This window comes from Solanum tuberosum, unplaced genomic scaffold (assembly GCF_000226075.1).
Source record: "Solanum tuberosum cultivar DM 1-3 516 R44 unplaced genomic scaffold, SolTub_3.0 scf00099, whole genome shotgun sequence".
NCBI classification, from domain to species: Eukaryota; Viridiplantae; Streptophyta; class Magnoliopsida; order Solanales; family Solanaceae; genus Solanum; species Solanum tuberosum.
This window is the reverse complement of record NW_006239023.1, coordinates 741375-767829: the sequence shown is the minus strand read 5'-3', so window position 1 is coordinate 767829 and position 26455 is coordinate 741375. Positions and strand designations below refer to the sequence as shown.

The following is a 26455-nucleotide window of genomic DNA, read 5'->3' as shown; positions in this document are numbered from 1 at the left end:
TAAAATGTTTTATAAACAATTTTACTAAGCTACTATAATTTCTAACACGTAAATTTTGTAGTGCTTTTTTATTCTCTTCATACATTGTTTCATTATGGATAGTACATTGTTTCAACATGGATGAAAATTCTTTTGAAATTCTCTTTGTTGCTAAATGGTTTATTGATTTTGTCTAAGAAAAAGTCCAAAATAGTACCTTATTTTGGGGTTAGGACTCAATCTCATTCTTGATTTTTCATATGAAACAATAATAGTATCTTATGTTTATAATATTACTGCATTTTTTGTTTCTCCAATACTTTTGCCTATTTTTAATATTGATTTTGTCCACAATTTTATGTATGTAATATTTAATAGTCTTTTTATATATATATTTTTAAAAATATCTCCATGTGAGAGAAGATGAGAATAAGAGCACCTTGTTCTATTAAGTAGAAATATTATTGTAGCTAAACTAAGGACACCTTAACATATGCCGTTGCAAGAAAAGAAAAGTTTGTACTATTGCACATGAAAATTATGTGATGAACCTCTTGATTTTAGCTGCAATACATTTTCTACTAAACAAAACAAGGTGTTCCACTTCTCACCTTTTCTCACAAAAGTTATTATTCTAAATATATAAAAAGACGATTGAACATTTCATACATAAATTGTGGATAAAATCAATGTTGAAAAATAGACAAAAAACTGGGGAAGGATCGAAAGTGCAGTAATATTGCAAATATGAAGTACTATTACCGCTCCATATGAAAACTCAAGAAGGACTTTGAGTCCTAACCCAAAGATAAGGGACTATTTTGCACTATTTCTCGATTTTGTACTATATAAGATATGAAGTAAAGCATAGTCTTCTTTCTCCTCATCTTATGTTATTTTCTCCATTTCAATTTTATAAGACACTATTTGACTTGACACAAAGTTTATGAAAGAAATAATTTAAAAAAAATTGTGGTCTAAATATTCCTTGACTATTTGTATGAATATAAATAATTTTGTTAACAGTAAAAGGAGTATTTTAAAGTTAGATTATTTTCTATTATGTGACATTCTATTTGCAACGTATAAAAAGAATATTGTTCCACATTAATTGAGTCTAAAAAAATATTTCTGAAAAAATGTGATGAGGACCGTCCTACTTCTTCACTCTTTTACATAACAAAAGTTTGATAATATAAATAACTCTTCTACATAATAAAAGCTTGATAATACAAAGAGTTTTGAAATAGGTTATGAAAAAATACCAATGTTATTATTATTTGATTCAATGTATGTGTTATACATAATATTAAAATGAGTATGAGAGATATATTTTTAAATTTTAGTTATGGAAACTTAAAAAACTTATAAGTTTCAATTAATTTAGTTGAAATAGAAAAAAAGAAATTATTATAAAGTGCAATTCATTCTATATCGTGTTTTAAAATATTCATGATTAACATTTTTTTAAAAATAAACAAATAATAAAATTACATAAATAAACAACTTAAGATAATCTCTATTCCCTCTCAAATACATCTCTATCCTCTTGGACATATCCCTATCCCCCTTGCATCCATTCCTTTCCTCTCTCGGATACATCCCTTCCATTAAATAATGTATCATTTGCAATATATCGAACAACCAAAAAATGTATCCGAGAGCAATAAAACTCAGGAATTTTTGTAATTGAAGAAACTTTTGGAATAAGATGTAATTAACCCCCAAATATAAATTTTTTTTGTAAGTTATACTATAATTTAATATTATAATATTGGGCCCGTAAACGGGCCTTTGATTATCTAGTTATAAACTAAAAAAAGAGTCATTACGTCAAAGTTGGTCAGACGTACAATATTTGTTTTGTTTACGAAAAAAGAGAAAGGATAAGTAAGAAATCAAAAGTTACAAGAAGATCTGCTGTACATCTCATTTCTAACAATATAATATATAATTATTTAATATAAATTTCTTTTTTGTTTTTTCGTCCGGTGTCTGGAGTCCACATTGGAGCTCTAACTAAATTCGGATTGCGCTCTGCAGGCCCATTCGGGGGTGACGCTCTCAATAAGATTTTCTCCATATCCAAGACTCAAATCCGAGACCTCTAATAAAGTGTGAAACACTCCCACCAGATACACCACAAAACCCATGTTGGTATAATATAATATACATAATTTAACTAAAAACAACCGTCTATTATCAATTTTCATCATCAATATTTGAAATTTACATTCACTATATGATCTTTTTCCATTGTTTGGTTCATCTCTAATTGAACATCCATGATTTAAGAATCCTGGGATTCTCTACTGAGCAAGCTCTTAGATAACATTTTGAATCCACTATTTTATTTTAGATCATAAAACTCATGAAAAATTTCGTAAAGTATTGTATCTAAAAAGATAAGTTTGAAATTACAACGAAAGTTTGTGTAAACATTGAATCTATCAAGTTAAAATTTTGATTCTATAGTATCTCTGATCTATAAAAGGTATAATCTTTTTAGTTCTCTATATGTTCAATTCATCGATTGGCTAGCTTTATATTCATCGTAAGGGAATTAAATAGAGTTTTGGACACTGCATATGAATACCTAAATTGATGAAGCAACAAATTCAACGAATGGAGGGGACAGACACCATGAACCTATGTATATGTGTGATAAAATTTGTGCAAGTTTCAAAAATTTGAGAAGACAGTGATTATAGAAATTAAATTAGAAGAAACGTAACGTATGCAATTTGTTAATTAGGCACCAATTGCTTTCACGGGCGAGCACAATAATTTGCTCAACTTAACATAAAATGTTAGTTGTTAGATTCATATTTATTATTTTAGTTCTATGATTTCAATTTAAAAGATTTTTGGTATTTAAATTGTGAGTTTTTCTTTACCATAGAAAGTTGGCAATAAATACTTCTAAAAGTGATCACATATGGCTAGGCAAAATTTATTTTAATTTTATATATTCACTTATTTATCATTTATTTTAGGGAAAATTTCATGGTTAATCAAACATCTACAATTAATTAGTCATCATAGCTATAGTTTTAATTAAACCACTCGTAATTAACATTTAATGATAATTACGTGGGCTGAGGTTTTCAGTTTGTATAATTCAAAATTTGGAGTCCGGAGCCAAAAGGGCAAAAAAAATTGCCAAAAATTTCAAAAGGGCACATCAATTTTTTTTTAACCAAAAGGGCAAAATCGTTCCTGATGAAGCGATTTTCTTCTGACAAATATTGACGCCGTTACTCCATTAAAAAATAAAAATCGCTGTCATAGCAGCAATTTTGTCCATTTTTTTTTTCTTTTTTTTCATTAACATCGCTGCCATAGCAGCGTTTTTCTCGAATTTTTTTTATATAAAAAAAAGCTAAAATCACTGCTATGACAGCGTTTTTATAAAATAAAAAAAAATTATAATTAAAATTAGCGGTGATTTTCTTTAAGAAATTTTAAAAAAATAAAATTAAAAATCGTTACCCAGCAGCAATTTACTTTAAAAAATCTTTTTTTTTCTTTGAAAAAAACCTTTAAAAAATGGAGATGGAAAAACATATTCCAAAGGTTTTTTTCTTTAAAAAAAAGGTGTCTTAAAGAAAGCAGCGTTTTTATTTTTAAAAAATATTCTTTAAGAAAAGGAGATGCAAAACAATGTTCCAAAGGTTTTGAAAGAAAATCGCTGCAGGAGCAGCGATATTAGATAATTTTTTTTTGGATAATATCGTTGCTATGGCAGTGATTTTTATTTTTTAACGGAGTAACGGCGTTAATGTTTGTCAAAAGGAAATCGCTTCATCAGGAGCGATTTTGCCCTTTTGGTTTTTTTTTTATATGCCCTTTTGGAATTTTTGGCATTTTTTTTGCCTTTTTGGCTTCGGACTCATATAATTTGTATAACTTTTGTATAATGTAATTTTGTATAATATAATTTGTATAATTGTTTAACGTTCAGATGTTAGTGTTTGTATAAATTCGTTATTTCAAGTTTATACAAAAACAACTCAATTATACAAACGTACCCGTGAATTATACAAATTCACTTACGATTTATACAAACCCGCAAATTATACAAATGAGACAGCTTAAACTGTAGCTACAATCTGTAAATATGTAAACTATAACTATGGAGCATAATTAAGTTTATTATAGTGCTATTTGCAAAAATTCCCCATTATTTTATACATATATACAATGACACTCAACCTAAAAACAGCATATTGGAAGTTTTGTTATACTTTCCGGAAACAATAAATATGCGTATCAATATTTTGAAGTCGTGAGCGTCAATGTTTTTTGTCTTGTTAATAAAATAATATAATAGTATAAAAAAATGTAAAATATTCTAAAGAAATATTTTAACACATATATCAAGTATGCTAATACAAATATAACCAAGAAAAATTATTATAATTATGAGATATAAATGCCAATTGTTGAATGCCAACCTTTGATAGATAAAGATGTTAGGCTGAAATCTGAATCAGTTTCTAGATTGCAAAGTTTTCCTATTATATGTAGGTGGGTTGCAGTTGATTAATATATAATGTGTCACTCATAAATTACATTAATCCAACTTTACTGATCAAGTGAGAACACAATTCTTACTTAGTAGAATTAATATCGAAGAAGAAATTCATCATTTAGAGCTTCCATAGGACTTGGTTAAACAAAGCGAATCAAAAAACAACTATTGCTACAATAACTAATCACCAAAATAAGTGTTTAGTGAAGATAATTCTTTAAAGGTTATTACTCATTAGGGCTCATCGATCAATTAAGAATTAGTATTCAAATGACCATAAAAAATATTGAGCATGTAATAATTAAATAAAAAACATGCGCTTTCTATTATTTTAAACTTTTAAATGAGAATCACGTACTTCAACATGCTATCAGACTATACAGAGGTCATATGCTCTCTCTAACAAAAAAGAAGTTAAGAAATAATTAAAATGTGAAATTTGACTATCTATTTTTTATTTATTTAAAAAAGACAGCCTAACCATATGTACTAGTTTCATATAACATGTGATATCCTTCCTTCTTCAAAAATACAATTTTCAATTAGTAAAACTTTGGGAGATAATATGTTTGTGAATATCTCATTAACAAAAATACTTTTAGTGTAATATTAATAAGATGTGATGTTATCTTCATGTTTTAGAGTAACATTTAAACAAAATATATTACAATTATCCAAGTAAGTTTACTATGATTCATATACCTCAATCCGCAAGACTAAATGGTTCCTCTCTCTTAAACCTCATTTTTTGAGTCTATGCCAACATGTCATAATAGATAAAAACTAGCATCTCTTTCAACACGCCTCTTTATAATCAAACAAGCTCTATACAACTATTTTTTTTACTTGAAATTATTATGTTACACTTGATATTATTATGTTACAAATCTTGATTTTTATACATACGAATAATTATAGAGATATGTAAAAAACACATCTAAACTATCCCCTTTTCTTGAGTTTCATACCTAAACTATTGAGAGCGTGAATTTCATACTTTTTTACATTCTTTTAATTTTTACAATTTTATACAAGTGTTTTTTTTTTTAAAAAAAAAACTTTTTAGTGCATTATGAAAACGTTAAGGGACTTGGATATAATTTCCCAAAAATATAAAGGCGTAATCGCAATTTCCAAAAAATCCTTTTGTCTCAAAATTCTGCAACTGTATCAGCATCTTCAATCAGCCTTAAACCCTCCAAGAACCCCAAAAGACGATGACTTTTGCCAGTGGCAGTTTCACTCCAATCTTGACCAACAGTTTGATTGCTTCTCGATTATGGACCCCAAATTGGAGAAATGGGTTTTTCTCCCCTTTCAATATGGTGCACACATTTGCCTCAACTCGTAGCCGTCTGCTCAAGAACAAGAATCACTACAAAAGATTGGCACTTTCTTCCTGCAGTAGAAGCTTCAGCTGTCAGTCCACTGCTTTGTCTGATATCAGTTCAACTTCTCACACTGTTTCCTCAAATGGGTAATTCTTGTTTTTTCATTTGTTAGACTACTGGAAAAGTTGAATGTCGTGTTCTGTAATTTTTAAGTTATCACAAGACTACCCTTCCCAATTTTTTTTGGGGGTTCATGGTTGTTGAAGACATAATTAAGTAAATGAAAATGGTAAATTTCTAATAGCATAAGCTTAAAACTGTTCGAAACTGTTTTTTTCTCTTTTCAAATCATTTGTAACCATCTAAATAGGTTAAAAGTAAAAATTAGGTGGGATGACTAGTTTTTGAGCGGGCAATTAAAATATACTCACTGGGGTAAAATTTGAAAAAGAAAACCTAGCCAAAACACTTATAACAATTCCAGCACACGGTGCTCGAATTCGAAGTTTTTACAAGTGAAATGCTAGCACATTGTGCTGGAATTCAAAGCTTTGACAAGTGAAACTCCAGCATCTTGTGCGAGTTTGAAAATTTGTTGGAGTTACAAATTCCATGAATGATTCATGGAGTTCAAACATTTATCTATTATTCTTGAACTTGAAACTTTCACAATTTAAGTGTGAATATTTGTTGCAGTTTAAAACTCCATGAACAATTTATGGAGTTCAAACTTTCACAATCTAACTATGAAAGTTTGCTGCGATTGTCAATGATTCATGGAGCCAAACCTTTATCAGTTCAAACTTGAGGAATGATTCATGGAGTTCAAACTGATAAATTCATGGAGTCGAAGCTTTATCAGTTCAAATTCAAGGAACGATTCATGATCGAACTGATAAATGTTCAAACACTAGTAAAAGTTTCCTGGAGTTTTTCCATGTTTTAATTGGGGTTATATTTGTCAAAATTTATTTCCGCATTAGAGATGGCTGAACAAAACGCTCGCTAAAACTTAATCAACAGTCCGAAAAAGGGCTGTTTGCCAGTTTCATCGGTATAAATAGTTAAAAAAAGGCCACAAGTTGGCCTGAACACCAAGTTATTGAAAAAATGTAATTGCATCTGAGCTGCACTGATGTTATATGTCCACAAAACATTTCTACATCTGAATTTATTTGTAGAAAACAAATAGTGTATCTGGGTACTTTTGCATTTTTTAAAACTATGTGTTGATTTCATTTGGTAGAGGCAATTAATGGAGTGGACAGCATTAGTGCTGCTCATGAATATGTGCCATGAATTCGGCATATCTGATCATTAGGTTCAAAATGGTTTCTTTACTTGTTGGCTGTATAGATTAAAAAGTCTAAACAAGAGCAGGAAGCTTACTTTGATAGTGTATTGCAACTTAAGTTTAGATTTGTAATGTTACAATTTTCTTTGATCGGGTAGAGACATGTCTCCAATGTCATCAACCTCCACCAGGCTAGTATCCAATTTGATTGTTATGATTTGTTACACTGATCTATTTGTTTTTATTTCACTTTTTCAGCCACCTTAGATATGGACGCTTGATGCCATGCCCTTTGCAGAACAGCCCACCTAGGGTTGAGCATCTTGTCGTCACAAAAGAAGGACCTGTTCTAGAATATATTTGTAAAGCTTTGGATCTCCCTCCATTGTAAATTTCTATCTTTCTATAGTGTTCTGTTGTTCTTTTGTTATTTTCCTGCATATCATAATTTACACCTTGAGAGTGATCACTGATGAGTTGAGTGATAGTCATCTTGGATCAGTTAAGTGGTATTTTGACCAATGTTTTTCATCATTAAGATATGTGGAAGACCTTATACAGTTTGGAGCTGTGTATTACGCACTTGTATGTCCTAAGCCACCTCCGACTGCCAGTCCTGAGCAAATTAAAGTGTATGAAGAAGTTACAGATCCATCAATTCTGAGACAGAGAACTTCAATCAAAGGGAAAACTGTACGTGAAGCTCAGAAAACTTTCAAAATAACTCGTGCTGATGAAATTGTTGAAGCTGGAACGTATTTGCGAGTGCATGTACACCCTAAGCGCTTTCCGAGGTAATTACTGAACCCTATTCTTACTTTGGCTCATGACTTTTTGTCAGTGAGAAGGTAATGTTGTAAGATTTGATATGATTAGGTGCTATGACATTGACTGGAAATCTCGTATTATTGCTGTAACCGACGACTATGTGGTTCTGGATAAACCTGCTGGTACATCTGTAAGTACAAGGCTTAATTAAATATGGTTTTCTGTTGAGTGAAATCCTCTAGCTGATTTTTGCTGATAGTCATTTCTGTCAAGTAAATTACTTCTAACTGACATTGGTTTTCCTCTCATTATATCGTTACCTTTTAATTTTTACTATTAATTAATGTTGTTCTATGCTCTTCTTCTTCTTTTTCCGTTACCAATAAGCTAACTCTTTTTCATATTGACAACTTAAACTCAGGTAGGAGGAACTACAGATAACATTGAAGAAAGCTGTGCTACATTTGCTACTCGAGCATTAGGATTTTCAGCTCCACTGCTTACTACCCATCAGATTGACAATTGCACTGAAGGATGGTATGATTGGCTGTATTTATCCCACGTAAATTTTCTTTTTTCAAAATTCAAGCAGAGGTGAAATAGGATGTCATGGAAAGAAAGGTTCTGGCATGACTTCTAATTTGTGCAGTGTTGTGCTGGCTCGGAGCAAGGAGTACTGTTCAGTATTTCATGGAAAAATCAGGGTGAGACTCACCTCTATGTCGCATATAGTCTTACAAAAGATTTGATAGAGAGTTATAGGGAATAACAACTTCATGTTCCCTTACCATGGAGGTCCTTTGTGGAGTGTACCATTTGGTGTTCTTGATAACTTCATCTATTATCTGCCAGGAGAAGAAGGTCAAAAAGCTTTATCTTGCTCTTGCTGCTGCTCCGGTTCCTATTGGAATACTTACACACTACATGCGTCCTATTAATATGGCCCCAAGACTTGTTTCTGAAGGTAAGCAAGTAGCAATACTAATAATTTGCTCGCATGAGAGAGATAGAGATGGACAGAGAGAGAAAGAGTTTGATAATACTAAAATTGAGATTTCTAATCTGGATAAAAGGTTATAACAGATAGTTTTTTAGAATCATTGGATAAATTATGACGAAAAATAAGTATCAAGTCCAAATATGAAATAAGTAATCAGTTGTCCTTGTGTTTGTGTCTATTCTCAAGTTTCTAACACCCAAAAGAGCTGACATTGAAAGGATCATATGTTATATGTACATCTCCATGTCAAACAACCCATGATGTTGATGTTTGCCATAAGGAGTTGGATGTTCTTCCAAAAGTGCTCATATTTTCCTCTGGCATCTATGCTTTGCAGATTTTGTGAAAGGATGGTTGTTATGCCAACTTGAGGTCTTAGAATGCAAAAAGGTACCGTGGCCTAGTAGTGAAATCCAGAGGACATACAACCTTGAGGACTGTGGATGGGCTTTGAAAGACTTTGCATATGAGTGCCAAATCAACCTTCTAACTGGTCGGACTCATCAGGTATTTAAATTCCAGTTTTCTGATTCCCTCATGCATTTGTCCTTCTGTCCCCAGGATTTTTCAAGTTTGATGTTTCAAAGTTGAGTAATTGCTTGTGCAAGTTGTTTGACCTGCTTGCCAGTTGGGTTTTATTCCTACAAGTATTAGACAGGAAAGGCCTAATATCTCGAATCAGGTTACTTGCTCGGAAAAGTATTTCATAGTTGCTTTTCACAGGTCTAAAGAGAGAGAGCGTGCGCATGACTAAACTATTTAATCATGCGTAAACTGGTTTACTAATGGTAGCTTTTGTTACAAGTTCATCTCTGGTTTTTGCAATCTCAAAACAAATGAAGACGTGAAAAGGAACCAAAACAGTGATTTTCTCAAAATGGCGTTTCAGTTTGAAAATCTATGTCTTGAGAATCACTGATATTCTGATGATATATGGTCATAATTGGCAGATTCGAGCACAGTTAGCTGCATGTAGTGCGCCAGTGGTAGGTGACTCAATGTATATGCCAGCTGCAATTGCTGAAATAGTCTGTCCCGGGAGTAATCCATTTGGGAAGAACAAAAAACTATATTCAAACGAAAATGATAAATCACTTGCAATAGACGAGTGGATAGCACAACATGGGAAGGAACCTAGTGTTGCTGTAGGTCTTCAGGCATGCCAGATCTCGTGGGACGACGGCCAGCACTGTTATGGTGCCAGATTGCCCTGGTGGAGGTAGATAAAGCTTGTGCTAATGTTTAAGCCTGGCTTCATCAGATAATGTGGCAGGCCTGACAAATTCTTCGGCACAAGGTAAGAGCTTTGTTATTCAGCAATCACTATAAAACACAATTATCTTTAAGCTAAAAGTTACCTGTCTCAAAAAAAATAAAAATATTTTAAGCTGAATAGTTCTTCCGCTCATTGGTGAAGCTTTGTGTTGTATGATACCTCAGCTGGTGATAGAAAGAGGAAGCTGGTCATGATGTCAGCAATACAACATATACTTAAGTTAGAGGTGATAATAGGATCATACTGCGAAGTTTTGTTGGGATATGTAAGAGTTACATATATGTTGAGAGGAACTTTTCCGGACCATGAATTTGTGTTAATTAATATCAACCCTTGCCATCTATTATGCACCAAAGGCAAATGATAAACTTTTGAAGTTCTCCTTCCTCTTGACTGTGTTCTCCTGTTCTTTCACTCTCTTGGGGAGAAAGCTAGACGAGAAAGATGAGGGATTTGAGGGGGAAGGCAAGATCTTAGATTATGGACTGATACAATAGTAACATACTAGTAGGATTTTCCTCTTTAACTTGCTGACCTGTCAGATGTAAAAATTCATGTGTCTTGCACTAGATGTATGCATGGCTAGGCTGTCATCTCGGGGTGTTGAGCGAAAGTTATTTGGACTTGTTTTCATCTGTGAAAAAAGGAGTTGAGTTCCTACTAACCCCTCTCCTCACCCAACCAAGCACCACCACTTTTTTCTGGAGAAGAAATGTTCATCTTTCATTTGACACCTCTTAATAAGCACATTGTGCTATCTTGCATCCAGACAAGATAGCTTATTTCTGTCTATAGCTGATACTCACTTTTTATTTGTGTTTATAGCTGATACTCACTTCTTTATATATCGACAGCAACTGCCTGTGCTGGGATCATATTATGAGCTTCAAGGAAAAGGCTGACTTACTGATCTACCTTGTGTAGTTGTGGAATAGCAGGATGTTGATGAGGAATTCACCTACACATTTCGGTCATTTGAAGGTACCCCATACCTTATCCTAATCTCGTAGTTTCTGAAGCAATGGTCTGCAGATAAGGTAGTCTTCCCTTGACCAGGAGTCAAATCCCCTCTGTGTAACGAAGGATCTTATTGTAGTAGTAGAGCATGTCATAAATATTTCAGGCTCATGTTTTTTTTTTTTTTTTTTTTGCAACTTTTCATTTTGAGGAATGTAAATACAATGCGCTGTCATAAATAGCATTTTTGGCTGATGTTGTAACACCAATTTCGTGAAGACAATGGAGAAAATAGTGTCAGTGAGTTTGTTATAATAGTGTATGCTTCTTGAATATAACTTTTCCATCCTATCTGCTGATGGTTTTTTTTAATCATGAGCTTTCTTAGAGTAGATTTTGAAATTCAGCCGGAGTAAACATCCATTTTGTAGAATATTGGAACATTAATAAATCTGTTGAAGGGGGGGGGGGGGGGGGGGGGGGGGGGGGGGGGGGGGGGGGGGGGGTGGGGATAGAGAGAACTCAGCTTTCAACAGAATATTTCTGCATAATTAAAACTTCTTGCTTACGTGATTACAGTTCCATTGGAGTGAATACAGGTTAAGTTTGAGCTTAACTCTTGTAATATGAAGGCAGGGATCAGGCTGCTTACAAGCTTCTGCTTTTGCATCATCTTCTTCCACTAGTTCTGGGCAGTATGTGTTTCAAGCTGTATGTGGAAGTTATACATGAGTTGTTTATACCTGGTAGCTGATAGTTTTGGGGTTCTCTGGAGATTAGTGTAGTTGACATAGTGAAGTCCAAATCTTAGCTTATATCCATTTAGCCACTCAAAGTTGTCAAGAAGGGACCAAACAAAGTACCCCCTCACGTCTGCACCTTCCCTGATTGCATTTGCCAGTGAATTTAAGTAGCTATGCAAATAGTTCACTCTATGAATATCGTTCAAGGTGTCCGTTATTGAAGGATTCAGATTATCATTCTCAGAAACGCCTGCAACATAGCCGATTGTGTCAATAGTTGCATCCCAACAAATCAAAATGCATCTCGTTCAAGTTATTAGTTGATAAACTGCATCTCGCTTAGCTTCTAAATGACAGAATGTGAAATTCCTTTTCTTCTTACCATTTTCAGTGATAACCAGTGGAGTATTATTGAATCTGTCCCTCATGTACATCACAATTTTTTTCATCCCTTGTGGGTACAGAAAGATCCATGGAGCACCAGTCTGATTCATTTAAAGTTAGGGGGAAAAATAAAAATTCAGCAATGTGGAAAGTGCTAGCAATGGTTGGATAGAGTGGGTTAAAAGATGAGATAACATACTGGTTGGCCAATGTAGACACCGTCTTTTTCTGTAGTAGCTAAATAGGAACCCTCTGACCAAGTGTTTCCATGTTCACAGGCAGAAAATAAGCAATCTTTGATATATTTAGCCGTATAGTAATTGATGCCAATGAAATCTAGGCCATAACTCAGCTTGCTCAAATCATTCTTTGAAAAGTCTGGCAGATTAGATCCCAGAATTTGTACCATTTCTTTGGGATATCTTCCTAATATAATAGGGTCTAAAAACCTGCATAGTAAAAAAAAAACATTTTTTTCTTCTCTTTCTGATGCACAAGAAACCAGATTGTAGTACTGAACTACTGATGAGGAAAGGTTACCAGTTGACGTAGAATGACCGAGCTCTCTCAGCTGCAGCTATGTCTTCTGAGGAATTGCTAAATGGTTCATACCATTGGGTATCCAAAGAAATTCCAATCATTCCTCCTTGTCTTTTCTGAAAAGCAGCATAAAGTAGACTATATTACTGATACTAATTGTATGGTCTTCTACAAGATACCATTTGATAGATAGAGGGGGAGGAAGCAGTTTCCAAGCATAAATTTTCGAGCTTTAGTCTTCTAAGTATACCATTTTCCTGTTTTACTTCCCCCAAAATTCACCTACAAGCCAGAAAGTAGCGTTGCACTAAAGGGGTAATCCATTTGGACTAATTCTGCAAGATCATGCGTGTTGAGATTTGACATGGCAATGGGGAAAGGACATAGAGCCATCGAACAAACCTGATATCTGGTACGGTAAATGCTGACAGCAGCTGCATGAGATAGGATCATATTGTGAGCTGCAATGAAGGGCTCCCTTTCTGAATCACCAGCACTACAATTCCCAAGTATACCGGAGCATCGACCTGGAGGGTGAGTTCCCTCTCTATAGCCACGAACAGCCATGAGGTTAGGCTCATTGATGGTTGTCCAGTATTTGACTCTGTCCCCAAAATATTTGAAGCATATGTCTGCATAATAGCTGAAATCATCCCTGAAACACGACACAAGTTACAACTTTTTGATGGAATATACATACAACTACCTTAAAGTGTAAGATGGGACCAGCTACTTACTGTATTTGTGAACTAAGCCAACCACCATATCTTTCCTCAAGTTCTTGTGGTATGTCATAATGTGTTAATGTGATAAACGGTTGGATCCCTGAATTCACAGCACATAAAGAAGTCATCTGAGCCCAAAATTTAACTTTTTTGGATTTATCAATATCTTAAAACTATTAGCAAGTGAAGCAGAAGAATTGACCTTTCTGTAAGAGTGCATCAATAAGGTTATTATAGTGCTCAATTCCAGCCATATTAACATCTCCAAATGTCCCCTCTGAGTCAAATTTACAACCGACAAAGAAAAAGATTGTTCAATAGAAATGACAAGAAGAAGTATTTGCTGAAAATGAAGGGAAGAGAGTAGTGACGTACTGGGCAGAATTCTTGCCCATGAGATGGAGAAACGATAGCTATTCACACCCATGTCTTCCATGAGCTTGATATCCTCCTGTTTTCATTTTATTACCAAACATCAGAAATTCAGAATTCATCATTTTCATGCTTTACGAGTGAGTCTATTTTCTTGCTAATATGTTGATCTAACATTCATTCATAAACTCTTCTGAGACGCGTATGATCAACTTGTTGCAGAAACCAAATTTGTCTTGCCATTTTGCATGCATGCTCCCTTCATTCCGATTAGCAACAAAAGCATATCATGTGCTTATCTGCTTCCTTATTATGATGTTGATCAGCTTTGATACAGAATGTGAGTTTTACATCTTAATTGTAGAGCAAGACTAACTGTTTCCCTTTAGGGTGTTCCCTTTGATTCGCGAATGATTGTTCAAAAGTACTTTTTATCTAATTTATCAGTTTATTGTTGATTTTGAGTAGGCCAAATCCAATTTAGCAAAAACCATCTAATTAATCTCAATGTGATTCCATCTCAACAGGATAAAAACATACAAGAATGTGTTACCCTTCTGAAATGGCCTTAAAATGATAAGAAGCCAGACAGCATTGGATATCATAAATGTACAAAATGTTAGCATGTCAAAGAGAGCAAATGTCAAATACATCTAATTCTTTCAAAAACCCAAATATAGTAATTAGCAAGTAACAATATAAATGACAACATTATTAAGTCCTTATCTAAGGTATTAAGAGAATTGCTAGTGGTGCTAATAAAAATATATATTATAATTAATAGAGAATAGTGTGCAAAACACATCTAAATTATCTCTTCTTTTTTTTAGTTTCATAGTTGAACTATTGACTGTGTGAGTTTCATACATAGACTATCACTTATCAGTTTGAGGATGACACATCTCTCTTTTATTACATTCTCTCCGTGGTGTGTGTACTACACTTTCTTTTATTAAAAAAGTCTTGTAGCAAGTAAAAAATACTTTCTTAAAACCATATGTATATATATCTAACATAAAATGAGAAAAAAACTTCATGTGTGTACCACACACACTCTTTTATTTTTAAAAAAGTTTTGTGGCAAGTAAAACATACTTTCCTAAAAACATGTGTATATATCTAACACAAAATGAGATAAAAACTTCATGGTGTATGTACTACACACTCTTTTATTTTTAATTTTTTTTTGTGGCAAGTAAAACATACTTTCCTAAAACTATATGTATATATCTAACACAAAATGAGAATTTTTTTTGAAAGCAGATAGTTAGGTGGGGTGGGGTAGATTTTTCTTTTTTTAAAAAAAAAAAAACAAAGGGGAGAAGGGTGAAGTAAGATGTTTTTAAAAAACTTTTATAAAAGAACTTTTTTTTAAAAAGCACTAAGAAATTGTGGGGTAGGGTACAGTGAGAGGAAGTGGTAGAGTGGGGTGAGAAAAATATTTTACAGTGTTTTTATAATTTTTTCTTTGAATAGTAATATTTTAATCTTTAAATTTAACTAATAGTAATAATTTATTTAATTTTTTGGTCAAAGTGAGATATTTTGTCCATGTGGAGTATGATATGATAATATTTTTTAATAAAAGAGAGAGTGTAATACACACATTATGAAAAAAGTGTAATAAAAGAGAGAAGTGTGTTTCTCAAATTAATATGAAACTAAAAAAAATAAATGATTAAGGGGTAGTTTCAATAATTACAACAAGTATGTCCTACTCCTACATATTATTGAGCAAACAATTATTAGCCTACTCTGTCGCGAATTAAATATCCACGTGTTCTTTTTCTTACCTCTATTGGATTTGTTCAAAAATAAAGAAAAAAAGAGTTAATGAACAATATATATAATTGGACTGGAAACCTAAATAAGCCACAAAAACATAAAAGTGACCAAAATAAGCCACTATTTTAGGAAGTAACTAAAATAGGCTTAGTGGAAGAAAAAATTCCACTTTATCTAATATTCTAAACGTTTTCCGTTAGTCTCATAACGTGTATATTTTAATATATAACGGAATTATTTTCTACACTTTATAAAATGGAACTATTTTTTACACTTTATAAAGTGGAACTTTTTCTTACACTTTATAAAGTGGAAGAAAATCTTACACTTTACAAAGTGGAAGAGAAAATTCCACTTTACAAAGAGAAATATTTTCACGTTTTTATCTCTTTTGCAGTGTTTGTCATACAATTATATTGATTTGACATATCATAAAAACGGAAAAAATTATTACACTATGTATTTTTATTTTTTTATTCTGAAAAATCCTCCAATCTCTATTTAAGGAGGACGTTCAAACATTAACTGGTAGCACCTACAACATACTTTCTATATTTGTTCATTTCAATCTCAAAAAAAAAATGTCTTCTAAACCAAAAGTTAGAGTTTTGATTTATTGGGATGGCGAAATTATACATGATGGAAATACCGTTTATTATAATTGTCCTCCCAAACACAATGCTAAATATTCAATTAATGTCCGATATCATAAATTTCTTTCATCAATTTATAAAAGAATGGGTATAAACAGTACTGTTTATAATTTGATTATAGTCGTAAAATACCCTACTTCTTCCACTTTATAAAGTGTAAGAAAAAGATCCATTTTACAAAGTGTAAGAAAAACTTACACTTTATAAAGTGTAAGAAATAGTTCCATTTTATAAAGTGTAGAAAATAATTCCGTTATATATTAAAATATACACGTTATGAGACTAACGGAAAACGTTTAGAATATTAGATAAAGTGAAATTTTTTCTTCCACTAAACCTATTTTAGTTACTTTCTAAAGTAATGACTTATTTTGGTCACTTTTATGTTTTTGTGGCTTATTTAGGTTCTCAGTCCTATATAATTCCATGTTTCCAATAAACAACAATGTTTGCAGAAATAACTACAGAAAAAGGGAAAGCTCAAATGATAAATTAGATTTACCAAATAACGATTGTAGTGATCAACTGCAACATCACCATTGCTTCCATCCTTAATATGACCTGCAACAACAATAACCAAAATTAATACTATTTTTTTTAAAAAATGGACTAAAATTCTTGCAAATTTTCTTACAAAAATTGATATTCATTAATTAAAAAATCATAAAATTGAACAAATAGAGACATACGTCCTACGCAATATCCTACCTGACAATTTGTGTCCTATATGGTGATTTAAGTGTATTATGTGTGTCTAACTTGTTCAATTTGCACATACCCAAAAATTGGAGAGCATAAATATAAAATAAGATCAAGTTAAATGACATATTTATATATTATGCCGTTAAAAAAGCTCACCAGCTTCGTGAGTAAAAACGTCCCAATTGTTGAGACCTTTTCCATCACTTACAATAGCTCCTTCATACTGCCGACAAAAAAAAGTTGTACTCAGAACAAGAATTCAGACCCAAAAAAGAGAAAAAGTGTAGGAAGTACCTGGTAAGAAGAAGAGGCTGTCCCAAACAAGAAATTGCTTGAAGATGTAACTTGGTTAGGAAGAATATTAAGGCTGTGTGTTTGATGACATGATGATACTATGAAACCACAAAACAACATGCAAGTTGCTATGTAATAAAACGTTGCAGGAAGCATAGTACTGCTTTGATTTTTTATGTGAATGAGGAAAAATAGAGAGAAGTGATGCTAGATACTCTCTCTTACAAGCTCCTGGGAAAAAGACAGAGAATAGCAACCTCTTCACGTTTTTTATTACTTAGTAATTAGAAAGAAAAAAAAGATGTGTCACAGTCTATTTTCCTATTGTGTACCCCCTTGTTTGGACGGTTGTTAGTATTATATTAACGGAAAAGGGCCTAAAATATCTTTGAATTATTAAAATTGGTATAAAAATACTCTCCGTTGACTCCATAATACCCTTTACATCAATCTTTAACAAATGTAATTAGAGTTCTCATTTAATCATGTGATTCGTTAGAAATTTAATTAACCTAAATAAAATAAATCTCAACCCATACCCGGATCCTCCTATAAATCCCTACCCGCTCCATCTTGAAGCCCCATTTTCCCTTATGTTTTTGTCGGTAGAAGAAATGTTGGCGGAGCTTTCTATCGTGTATATATGGTGAGGAATCGAGAACTAATCCTGAGCTAAGATACTTTACAAATGTTGATTTTTGGTGGAATGGATGTTAAGAAAGAGGTTTCTCAAGAAAATTAAGTACACAATAATGAAAAGTTTTTGAAAAAATTAAAACATATTCTGCAAGTTCTCTGCAAAGGGGAATCAATTTTCTCCTTAAATATCTAAAAAGCCATCAGATCAAGGAGCATGCCTTTTAATAAAATGTCTTCTACGGAAAAAAATTGAGAATTAGGAAAACATAATGTAGCTATGTCCATGAAGAATTCTCCATTACAGAAGGAAAGAGAAAATGAACCTGGTATTTGAGTTTTGCCTCTTTAGATATGGGTTTTCTAGTTGGGGCGGGTAGGGATTAATAAATGGATCCAAATTTGGGTTAACATTTAATTTGTTTAGGTTAATCAAATTTCTAACGAATCACAGGTGCCACTTATTAAATGAAAACTCTAATTATATTTGCTAACGCAGTCATCTGTAATAAAGGGCATTATAGGGACGTAAAGATTGATGCCAAGGGTATTATAGAGCCAAAAGGTCAACGAAGGTATTTTTGTACCAATTCCAATAGTTTAAGGGTATTTTAGGCCCTTCTCCGTTATATTAATGGTTACTTTAAATATTACTCCCTCCGTTTTAGTTTTTAAAAGAGTGAAATAATTTGACTTGATACAGAATTTAGAAAACAAAGAAGACTTTTGAATCTTGTGGTCCTAAATCAAAGTTATGTCAAATGTACTAAATTGCCCTTTAATCTTCTGGCCTTAAACATGTCACGTGGAAAGCTGAAATTAAAATGTTACAAAAAAAGGAAAGAGACAATTCTTTTTGAAACCGACTAAAAAAAAAGGAGGTCATTCTTTTTGAAAAAGATTTAGTACTATATTTATTTTGATTGTTACTTAAATTTTATCGTACCGTATTGCATTATTTTAAATTATTGTTAGGTAATGACCAAAAATATCATTTTGTGTAACGATTAATTTGGTGTGATTGCGTTATTACCTTCATATTTACTTGTCATTTTAATTTGTCTTTACTTTTATTAAATTATTTTATTTTATTCTTGACTACCTTTTTTGATAAGGATGCCAATTGGAGATGAAACCAATTGAAATCAAATGCGGAATTAAACAACACAAAAGTAAGATAGCTTAGAAATAAGAGATGAGAAGAGCAGAAAAAAAGGATAATTGAATAAACAATCAACCAAGGAAGAAGAGAAACTTGAATTCGAAAACAAACAACTCAAATTCAATGATGACTTTATGTCTTTTCTCTTGTTATAATTTAATCATACAAATTATTGATGTGTAACATTATATAACAACAAAAAACAATACAATATATCCAAATAATATAATACATAACCATCCGAGCATAGTGTAAAGGTGTAAGCAAAAATATATTTTTTTCTTCAATTACTCAGGTAGAAATTGGGGAGCTACTCCCTCCTATCCATTTTACTTGTCCTGGTTGAGAAAAAATAATTGATCTAAAATATTTTTTTCATATTATTTTAATTATCGTTAATCACTTTTGTTTAAGAAATTATCATTATTAAAATTCAAGACTAAATTGTACTCTTAGCATTAAGGAAATAGCTTATTTTTTTTAAAGAAAAAAAAAAGTTCAATTTCGAAAATGATACTCCCTTGTTTCAATTCTAAATTTTGTTGGTGTATGATTTATCAAGCTTTGTGTTGTTGGAAGCCTTTTGCTTTGAATATTATAACCCTAGTGACTAAATATCAAATGGACACAAAAAATATTACTAGGTTAATGGTCCATGCATGTATATCAGTTTATTATTTTCTGCTTTGTTATCTCTTAGTCATCAATAAATCAGGATAATAAGATTGTTATACTCAACTTTCAATAGAGTATTTCTGCATAATTAATATAGATCTTGTTTACATGATTACAGTTCCATAGAAGTGAATACAAGGTAAGGCTTGAGCTTAACTCTTGCAATATGAAGGCAGGAATCAGGCTGAACACTTATTTGTTCATTACACAATAAACTTTACAAGCCTCCGCTTTTCATCGTCTTCTCCCAGCCACTAGTTCTGGGCAGTATGTGTTTCAAGCTGTATGCTGAAGTTATACATGAGCTGTTTATATCTGGTAGCTGATAATTTTGGGGTTCTCTGGAGATTAGTGTAGTTGACAAAGTGAAGTCCAAATCTTAGCTTATATCCATCTAGCCACTCAAAGTTGTCGAGAAGGGACCAAACAAAGTACCCCCTCACGTCTGCACCTTCCCTGATTGCATTTGCCAGAGAATTTAAGTAGCTATGCATATAGTTCACTCTATGAATATCGTTCAAGGTGTCCGTTATTGAAGGATTCAGATTATCGTTCTCAGCAATGCCTGCAACATTGCCAAGTATGTCAGTAGTTGCATCCCAACAGATCAAAATGCATCTTGTTCAAGTTATTAATTGGAAAAAGCATCTCGCTTCTAAATGACAAGAATGTGCTTCTTACCATTTTCGGTGATAACCATTGGAGTATTGTTGAATTTGTCCTTCATGTACATCACAATTTTTTTCATCCCTTGTGGGTACAGAAAGAGCCATTCCACTCCAGTCTGATTCATTTAAAGTAGTGAAAAATAAATAAATTCAGTAATGCAGAAAGTGCCAGTAATAGTATGGCAGAGTGGGTTAAAAGATGAGGAATGCTAAAGTAATAAAGGGGAGAAAACATACAGGTTGCCCAATGAAGACACCGTCTTTTTCTATAGTAGCAAAATAGGAACCCTCTGACCAAGTATTTCCATGTTCACAGGCAGAATATAAGCAATCTTTGATATAGTTAGCCGTATAGTAATTGATGCCAATGAAATCTAGGCCATAACTCAACTTGCTCAAATCATTCTTTGAAAAGTCTGGCAGATTAGATCCCAGAATTTGTACCATTTCTTTGGGATATCTTCCTAATATAATAGGGTCTAGAAACCTGCATAGTAAAAAAACACCATTCTTTTCCTTACTTTCTGATGCACAAGAAACCAGATTGTAGTACTGAACTACTGATAAGGAAAGGTTACCAGTTGACGTAGAATGACCGAGCTCTCTCAGTTGCAGCTATGTCTTCTGAGGAATTGCTAAATGGTTCATACCATTGGATATCCAAAGCAATTCCAATCATGCCTCCTTGTCTTTTCTGAAAACCAGCACAAAATAGTTACTGATTCTAATTGTATGGTCTTTTAATGAACTTTTACAATATATCATTTAATAGATAGAGGAGGAATTAGTTTCCAAGCATAAATTTTCGAGCTCTAGTCTTCTAAGTGTTGTCTCCTGATTATCAAACCAGAAATAATAAAAGATGAAAAGAAAAAGAAAAGAAACTATCCGAGTCCACAGAACCCACTGTGTATCCTTAAGAAATTTAATCCCCTCAAGTACCCGAGGTTGTAAATTAATTCCTCCCAAGATAAAACGGATTAACCATTAAAGAAGTAGCGGTACCTCCAACTTCAATAATTTCAACGAACTCAAAATGACAGCAACGAATCACACACACAAACACGATCGATCGATTTTGTTTTGTAAGAAATGTATGCAGAAGAAGGGAATAATTCAATGCAGAAAAATGAGAGAAAACCACTCTATTTATAGCTAGCAAATGATAAGGGTCACAACTATTTGAAAAAAATACAACCTTTCAAAAAGGTCACAACCCTTTAGAAAAGACACAACATTTCATAAAGGTCACAACCCTTTGGCAAAGTCACAACCCTTCATTTCATGTTCACACCTTTAAAACCCAACACTAAGTATACCATATTCCTGTTTTACTAGCGTTGCACTTAAGGGGTAATCCATTTTGGACTAATTCTGCAAGATCATGCCTGCTAGAGCATCGATCGAACCTGATATCTGGTACGGTAAATTCTGACAGCAGCTGCATGAGATAGGATCATATTGTGAGCTGCAATGAAGGGCTCTCTTTCTGAATCACCAGCACTACAGTTCCCAAATATACCGGAGCATCGAGCTGGAGGGTAAGTTCCTAGTCTATAGCCAAAAAGAGCCATGACGTTAGGCTCATTGATGGTTGTCCAGTATTTGACTCTGTCCCCAAAATATTTGAAGCATATATCTGCATAATAGCTGAAATCATCCCTGAAACACAAGACAAGTTAACTTGTTCATCGTTACAGCTTTTTGATGGAATCTACAACTACCTTAAAGTGTAAGATGGGACCAGCTGCTTACTGTATTCGTGAACTCAGCCAACCACCATATCTTTCCTCAAGTTCTTGTGGTATGTCATAATGAGTTAATGTGATAAAAGGTTGGATCCCTGAATTCACAGCACATAAAGAAGTTGTCTGAGCCCAAAAATTTACTTTTTTGCTTCATTTTGGATTTATCAATGTCTTAAAACTATTAGGAGGTGAAGCCGAACAGACCTTTTTGTAGGAGTGCATCAATAAGCTTATTATAGTGCTCAATTCCAGCCATGTTAACATCTCCAAATGTCCCCTCTGAGTCAAATTTAAACCCGACAAAGAAAAAGATTGATCTATCGAAAAGACAACAAGAAGTATTTGCTGAAAAATGAAGGGAAGAGACTAGTGACAGTTATAACTTACTGGGCAGAATTCTTGCCCATGAGATGGAGAAACGATAGCTATTCACGCCCATGTCTTCCATGAGCTTGATATCCTCCTGTTTTCATTTTATTACCAAACATCAGAAATTCAGAATTCATCATTTTCATGCTTTACGAGTGAGTCTATTTTCTTGCTAATACACTATATATGTTGGTCTAACATTCATTCATAAACTCTTGTGAGACGCTTATAACTTGTTGCAGAAACCAAATCCGTCTTGCCATTTTGGCAAGTTCCTTATGATATTGATGAGCTTTGACACAAGCTATTAGCAATGTGAGTTTTAGATCTTATTTACAGAGCAAGACTAACTGTTTCTCTTTTATGTCAAACATGTATGCTGTCCTGCAAGCACAAATTAGGGTGTTCCCTTTTCTTCTCGAAAGATGTTGCATGAAAAAAATAATTCTCATCTCCAAAGGTCACACAAATTGTTCAAGCATAACTACTTCCTATCTAGTTTATTAAGCGCAGTTTACTGTTGATTTTGAGTAGGCCAAAACAAATTTAGCAGAAACCATTTAGTAATTATTAATTTCAATGTGCCTAACGGTAGATCTCATCTCAACAGGATAATATATATCTATGGATCCGGGTTGACCCAATCCAATTTCCTTCATATATTATAATTACAGTAATATTTATCTAAGGAATACCCATTTATCAGACAAGTAACTATGTCCTACTCCTAAAAATTATTTACCTACTCTTTCTCCAATTAATAAAATATCCCAAATCCCACTTGTTCTGGATTAGTTCAAAAATAAAGAGTTGTGAACAATATATATAATTCCCATGTTTCCAATAAACAACAATGCTTGCATAAAAAAGGAAAGCTCAAATGATAAATTAGATTTACCAAATAACGATTGTAGTGATCAACAGCAACATCTCCATTGCTTCCATCTTTAATATGACCTGCAACAACACTAACCAAAATTAATAATAAAAAAAATTGACTAAAAGAAATTGACATTCATTAATTTTATAAGCTGACCAGCTTCATGAGTAAAAACGTCCCAATTGTTGAGACCTTTTCCATCACTGAGAATAGCTCCTTCATACTGCCGACAAAAAAAGTTGTACTCAGAACAACAATTCACCCCCCACCCCCCCAAAAAAAAAAAAAAACAAGTGTGGAAGTACCTGGTAAGAAGAAGAGGCTGTTCCAAACAAGAAATTGCTTGAAGATGTAACTTGGTTAGCAAGAATATTAAGGTTGTGCGTTTGATGACATGATGATACTATGAAACCATAAAACAACATGCAAATTGCTATGTTATAAAACATTGCAGGAATCATATAGCTTTGATTTGTTAAGTGAAAGAGGAAAGACAGAGACAAGTGCTACTTGATATTTCTCTTTCAAGCACCTGGGAAGAATAGTAACCTCTTTACTTTTTTTTAAATTAATCAATAGAAAAAAAAGATGTACTTTCTTTTCTTCCATTTTATGTGAGGTAGTTTGACTCGTCACACGAAATTTAAAAAAGAATTGAAGTCTTTTAAGACTTTATGGTTCAAAATGAATGATAGAAATTTGTATGACCATAAATCATTTCATTAAAAATAAAATAAACATTTTATAGTTAAAGTATTACTTAATATAGAAATGTGTCATTCTTTTTTAAAAAAACTAAAAAGGAAAGTAAGTCACATAAATTGAGATAGAGGGAGTACCATATATGTGTCAGTGTCACTTGTCAACATCTTGTTTGGACGGTTGTTATCGAATTGTATATTTATTTTGATCGTTATTTAAATTTTATTATATTGCATCGTATAGTACTGTTTTAATTATTGCTAAGTAATGATAAAAAAAAGTACTATTTTGTGAAACGACCAATTTGGTCAGATTGGATCATTATCTTAATAATTACTTCTCATTTTAATTTGTCTTTACTTATTATTTTATTTTATTTTTTACAATACCTTTCATAGTAACAATTTGTATGATGAAAAATGATATAATGTATCCAAACATTATATTTATTAAAATAATACAATATAATCATATCATCATATCATATTATTATTATAAGTGGGAAGAGTTTAAGTCAAAAGTTGAATTACGAAAATACCCCTACACTAATTTTTTTCCATTAAAAAAGTATCTTTTACTAACTTTTAAAATCAAATCAATAATTACATTTTCTCTAGATACTTTTGTTTATTTGCATTAATAAAAAATTTCAATTAAAAGTAAAAACACCTTTAAGGCATTTTCTTTCAGAGATCACAATAAATATTGACTCTTCATTATTTTTCTTCAACTCTCATGCTTTTGCTCTTCTAACTTCCAAACTTTTGGCCTCCCAATTCAATATATCACTACATATATTTGTAACTTTTTAAATCATTTCACTTTGTAGTAGATTTTAATTTTAAAGCTGCTGATTTTTTTTTCTATTAGACTATATCATGTATTGTTTCATTTGTAATAAAGAAATTTTGTTTGCTTTATTGATTCTTGTAATTTTTCATAATAATTTCTTCTTCTTCCATTGATTATCAGGCTTTTAATAAAGATTATTTTCTCAGTTATTTATGTTTTTCATTTGTTATTGATAAAGTATGTCTGCTTCATCACGTATGGAATTGATTTAATTTGCGTTTCAGTTGCATTGATATTCTTTATTACATAAAGAATAATTTTATTTTCTAGTTTTGTTTGATTAGATACAAATAATCTTAATTATTATTCTGAAGAAAAATAATGTTACACCTTGTGCACCAATAAAGCCATACATAGAAGTAAATAAATACAATATATTTTTGTTTGTATCATTATAACTTCTTCTTTTTTTTGGCATAATTATTGTAAATTTTTATTTTATTTTTGTACCATTTGTTAGTAAGGAATAGATGTCTCAGTTCTACGCAAAATATTTGGCAGATTTAGATGGTAAAATTTAAATTTTGATACAATTTATATTGTTAAATTGAAATTTGTAAGTTAATTATATACGTCAAAGAATTAAAATCAAACTCTTTTTTTCATTTCTTCCATTTCCGAAAGTTGATTTGAATGATGAATTGAGATATGATTATTTCTTATGCAAAATTAGTTAAACATTAAATAACTTTTTTAGTATCGAATACGTCCGTAACTTGACATGGGTGAAATTCAAGTATACAATCCAAAAATATATATTTTTCTTTTCTTTTTGATCATTTTTTGTTATGTCAACACACTGTGTTAATTTATTTTTATTTATTTATTCAATATAATAATAATGAAAAAAGTATATATCAACTATAATAAGTGAATGTATACTTTATTTGTAGCTTCTATTTTATAAAAATGAAATTTGTGATTTAATATTATGTCAAATAATTAAAATTAATATATTTAATCTTCATTGCGGTTTTTTATTTTCAAAAATTAATTAGAATAGGAAACCATTTTCATAAGTTTAATTGTAATATAAAAAGAAGATTATTTTGATTATTGATTCTTGTGTGCTATATAGTACTTAATGTTTGTTATCTACAATTTCACTTTTATAATATTTTTATATTTGTTGAATATAAAATTTTCACATTTAGATATGTTTTGCATTAATTTATTTATTATTTAAGTTTTTTTTCCCAATAGTATGATGACATGTTTATCTTATTGCTTTTCACGTTAATTGGGTTGATATTACAAATATTTTTTTATGTTAAAAATGGAAGGTTTTAAATTCAAAGTTGGATTACGAAAATGCCTTTCTCTATATTTTTTTAATTAAAAATTTACTTTTTTCTAACTTTTATAATCAAATCAATAATGATAATTAATATATTATTTATTAGAAAGTTTATGTTAAAATGTTGAA

At 31.8% G+C, this 26455-nt stretch overlaps 3 protein-coding genes across 8 annotated transcripts in view; 1 reads left to right on the top strand and 2 right to left on the bottom strand.

Moving 5' to 3' along the window:
• The first annotated feature begins 5655 nt into the window (after positions 1 to 5655).
• On the top strand, positions 5656 to 11472 carry LOC102589335 (RNA pseudouridine synthase 6, chloroplastic). Of its 5 annotated transcripts, none has more exons than XM_006348033.2 (10): positions 5656 to 5990; positions 7397 to 7525; positions 7678 to 7932; positions 8015 to 8096; positions 8328 to 8443; positions 8556 to 8610; positions 8759 to 8870; positions 9244 to 9413; positions 9857 to 10203; positions 11107 to 11472. In XM_006348033.2, the coding sequence occupies exons 1-9, from the start codon at positions 5731 to 5733 to the stop codon at positions 10127 to 10129; spliced, it is 1452 nt and encodes a 483-aa protein (XP_006348095.1). In that variant the 5' UTR covers positions 5656 to 5730; the 3' UTR covers positions 10130 to 10203; positions 11107 to 11472. The 5 variants fall into 5 exon arrangements, with proteins under 5 accessions (XP_006348095.1, XP_006348094.1, XP_015164559.1 ...); XM_006348032.2 differs by having other exon boundaries at positions 11037 to 11472; XM_015309073.1 differs by having other exon boundaries at positions 11008 to 11472.
• A 207-nt stretch (positions 11473 to 11679) lies between these two features.
• Positions 11680 to 17585, bottom strand: LOC102588353 (beta-glucosidase 18-like). The gene is made up of 11 exons (XM_006348029.2): positions 17338 to 17585; positions 17200 to 17266; positions 16844 to 16902; positions 13907 to 13982; positions 13734 to 13808; positions 13544 to 13631; positions 13209 to 13461; positions 12807 to 12922; positions 12466 to 12715; positions 12265 to 12367; positions 11680 to 12132 (listed from the first exon to the last, which is right to left on the bottom strand). The coding sequence occupies exons 1-11, from the start codon at positions 17491 to 17493 to the stop codon at positions 11822 to 11824; spliced, it is 1554 nt and encodes a 517-aa protein (XP_006348091.1). The 5' UTR covers positions 17494 to 17585; the 3' UTR covers positions 11680 to 11821.
• Positions 17586 to 19846: 2261 nt separating this feature from the next.
• The window catches only part of LOC102588686 (beta-glucosidase 18-like), a 12841-nt gene continuing 6232 nt past the window's right edge, over positions 19847 to 26455 (bottom strand). The window contains exons 1-11 of one of the 2 annotated variants that reach the window (XM_006348030.2): positions 23781 to 24024; positions 23632 to 23698; positions 23494 to 23552; positions 22614 to 22689; positions 22431 to 22505; positions 22234 to 22321; positions 21888 to 22140; positions 21057 to 21172; positions 20716 to 20965; positions 20492 to 20594; positions 19847 to 20375 (exon numbers count right to left, since the gene is read on the bottom strand). In XM_006348030.2, coding sequence (XP_006348092.1) covers positions 20065 to 20375; positions 20492 to 20594; positions 20716 to 20965; positions 21057 to 21172; positions 21888 to 22140; positions 22234 to 22321; positions 22431 to 22505; positions 22614 to 22689; positions 23494 to 23552; positions 23632 to 23698; positions 23781 to 23936 — 1554 coding nt within the window. In that variant the 5' untranslated portion in view covers positions 23937 to 24024 and the 3' untranslated portion in view covers positions 19847 to 20064. Of the gene's footprint in view, positions 20376 to 20491; positions 20595 to 20715; positions 20966 to 21056; positions 21173 to 21887; positions 22141 to 22233; positions 22322 to 22430; positions 22506 to 22613; positions 22690 to 23493; positions 23553 to 23631; positions 23699 to 23780; positions 24025 to 26455 lie in introns of those variants that run through there. The other variant, XM_015309071.1, reaches the window with a different exon arrangement.

Coding starts and splice junctions, on each gene's coding strand:
- LOC102589335 (XM_006348033.2), top strand. CDS start 5,731: ATGACTTTTGCCAGTGGCAGTTTCACTCCAATCTTGACCAACAGTTTG. Junction 7,526..7,677: donor GCTTTGGATCTCCCTCCATT/GTAAATTTCTAT, acceptor TTCATCATTAAG/ATATGTGGAAGACCTTATAC. Junction 7,933..8,014: donor CACCCTAAGCGCTTTCCGAG/GTAATTACTGAA, acceptor TGATATGATTAG/GTGCTATGACATTGACTGGA.
- LOC102588353 (XM_006348029.2), bottom strand. CDS start 17,493: ATGCTTCCTGCAACGTTTTATTACATAGCAACTTGCATGTTGTTTTGT. Junction 13,809..13,906: donor ATGGGCAAGAATTCTGCCCA/GTACGTCACTAC, acceptor AATTTGACTCAG/AGGGGACATTTGGAGATGTT. Junction 12,923..13,208: donor TTTACCGTACCAGATATCAG/GTTTGTTCGATG, acceptor GCTGCTTTTCAG/AAAAGACAAGGAGGAATGAT.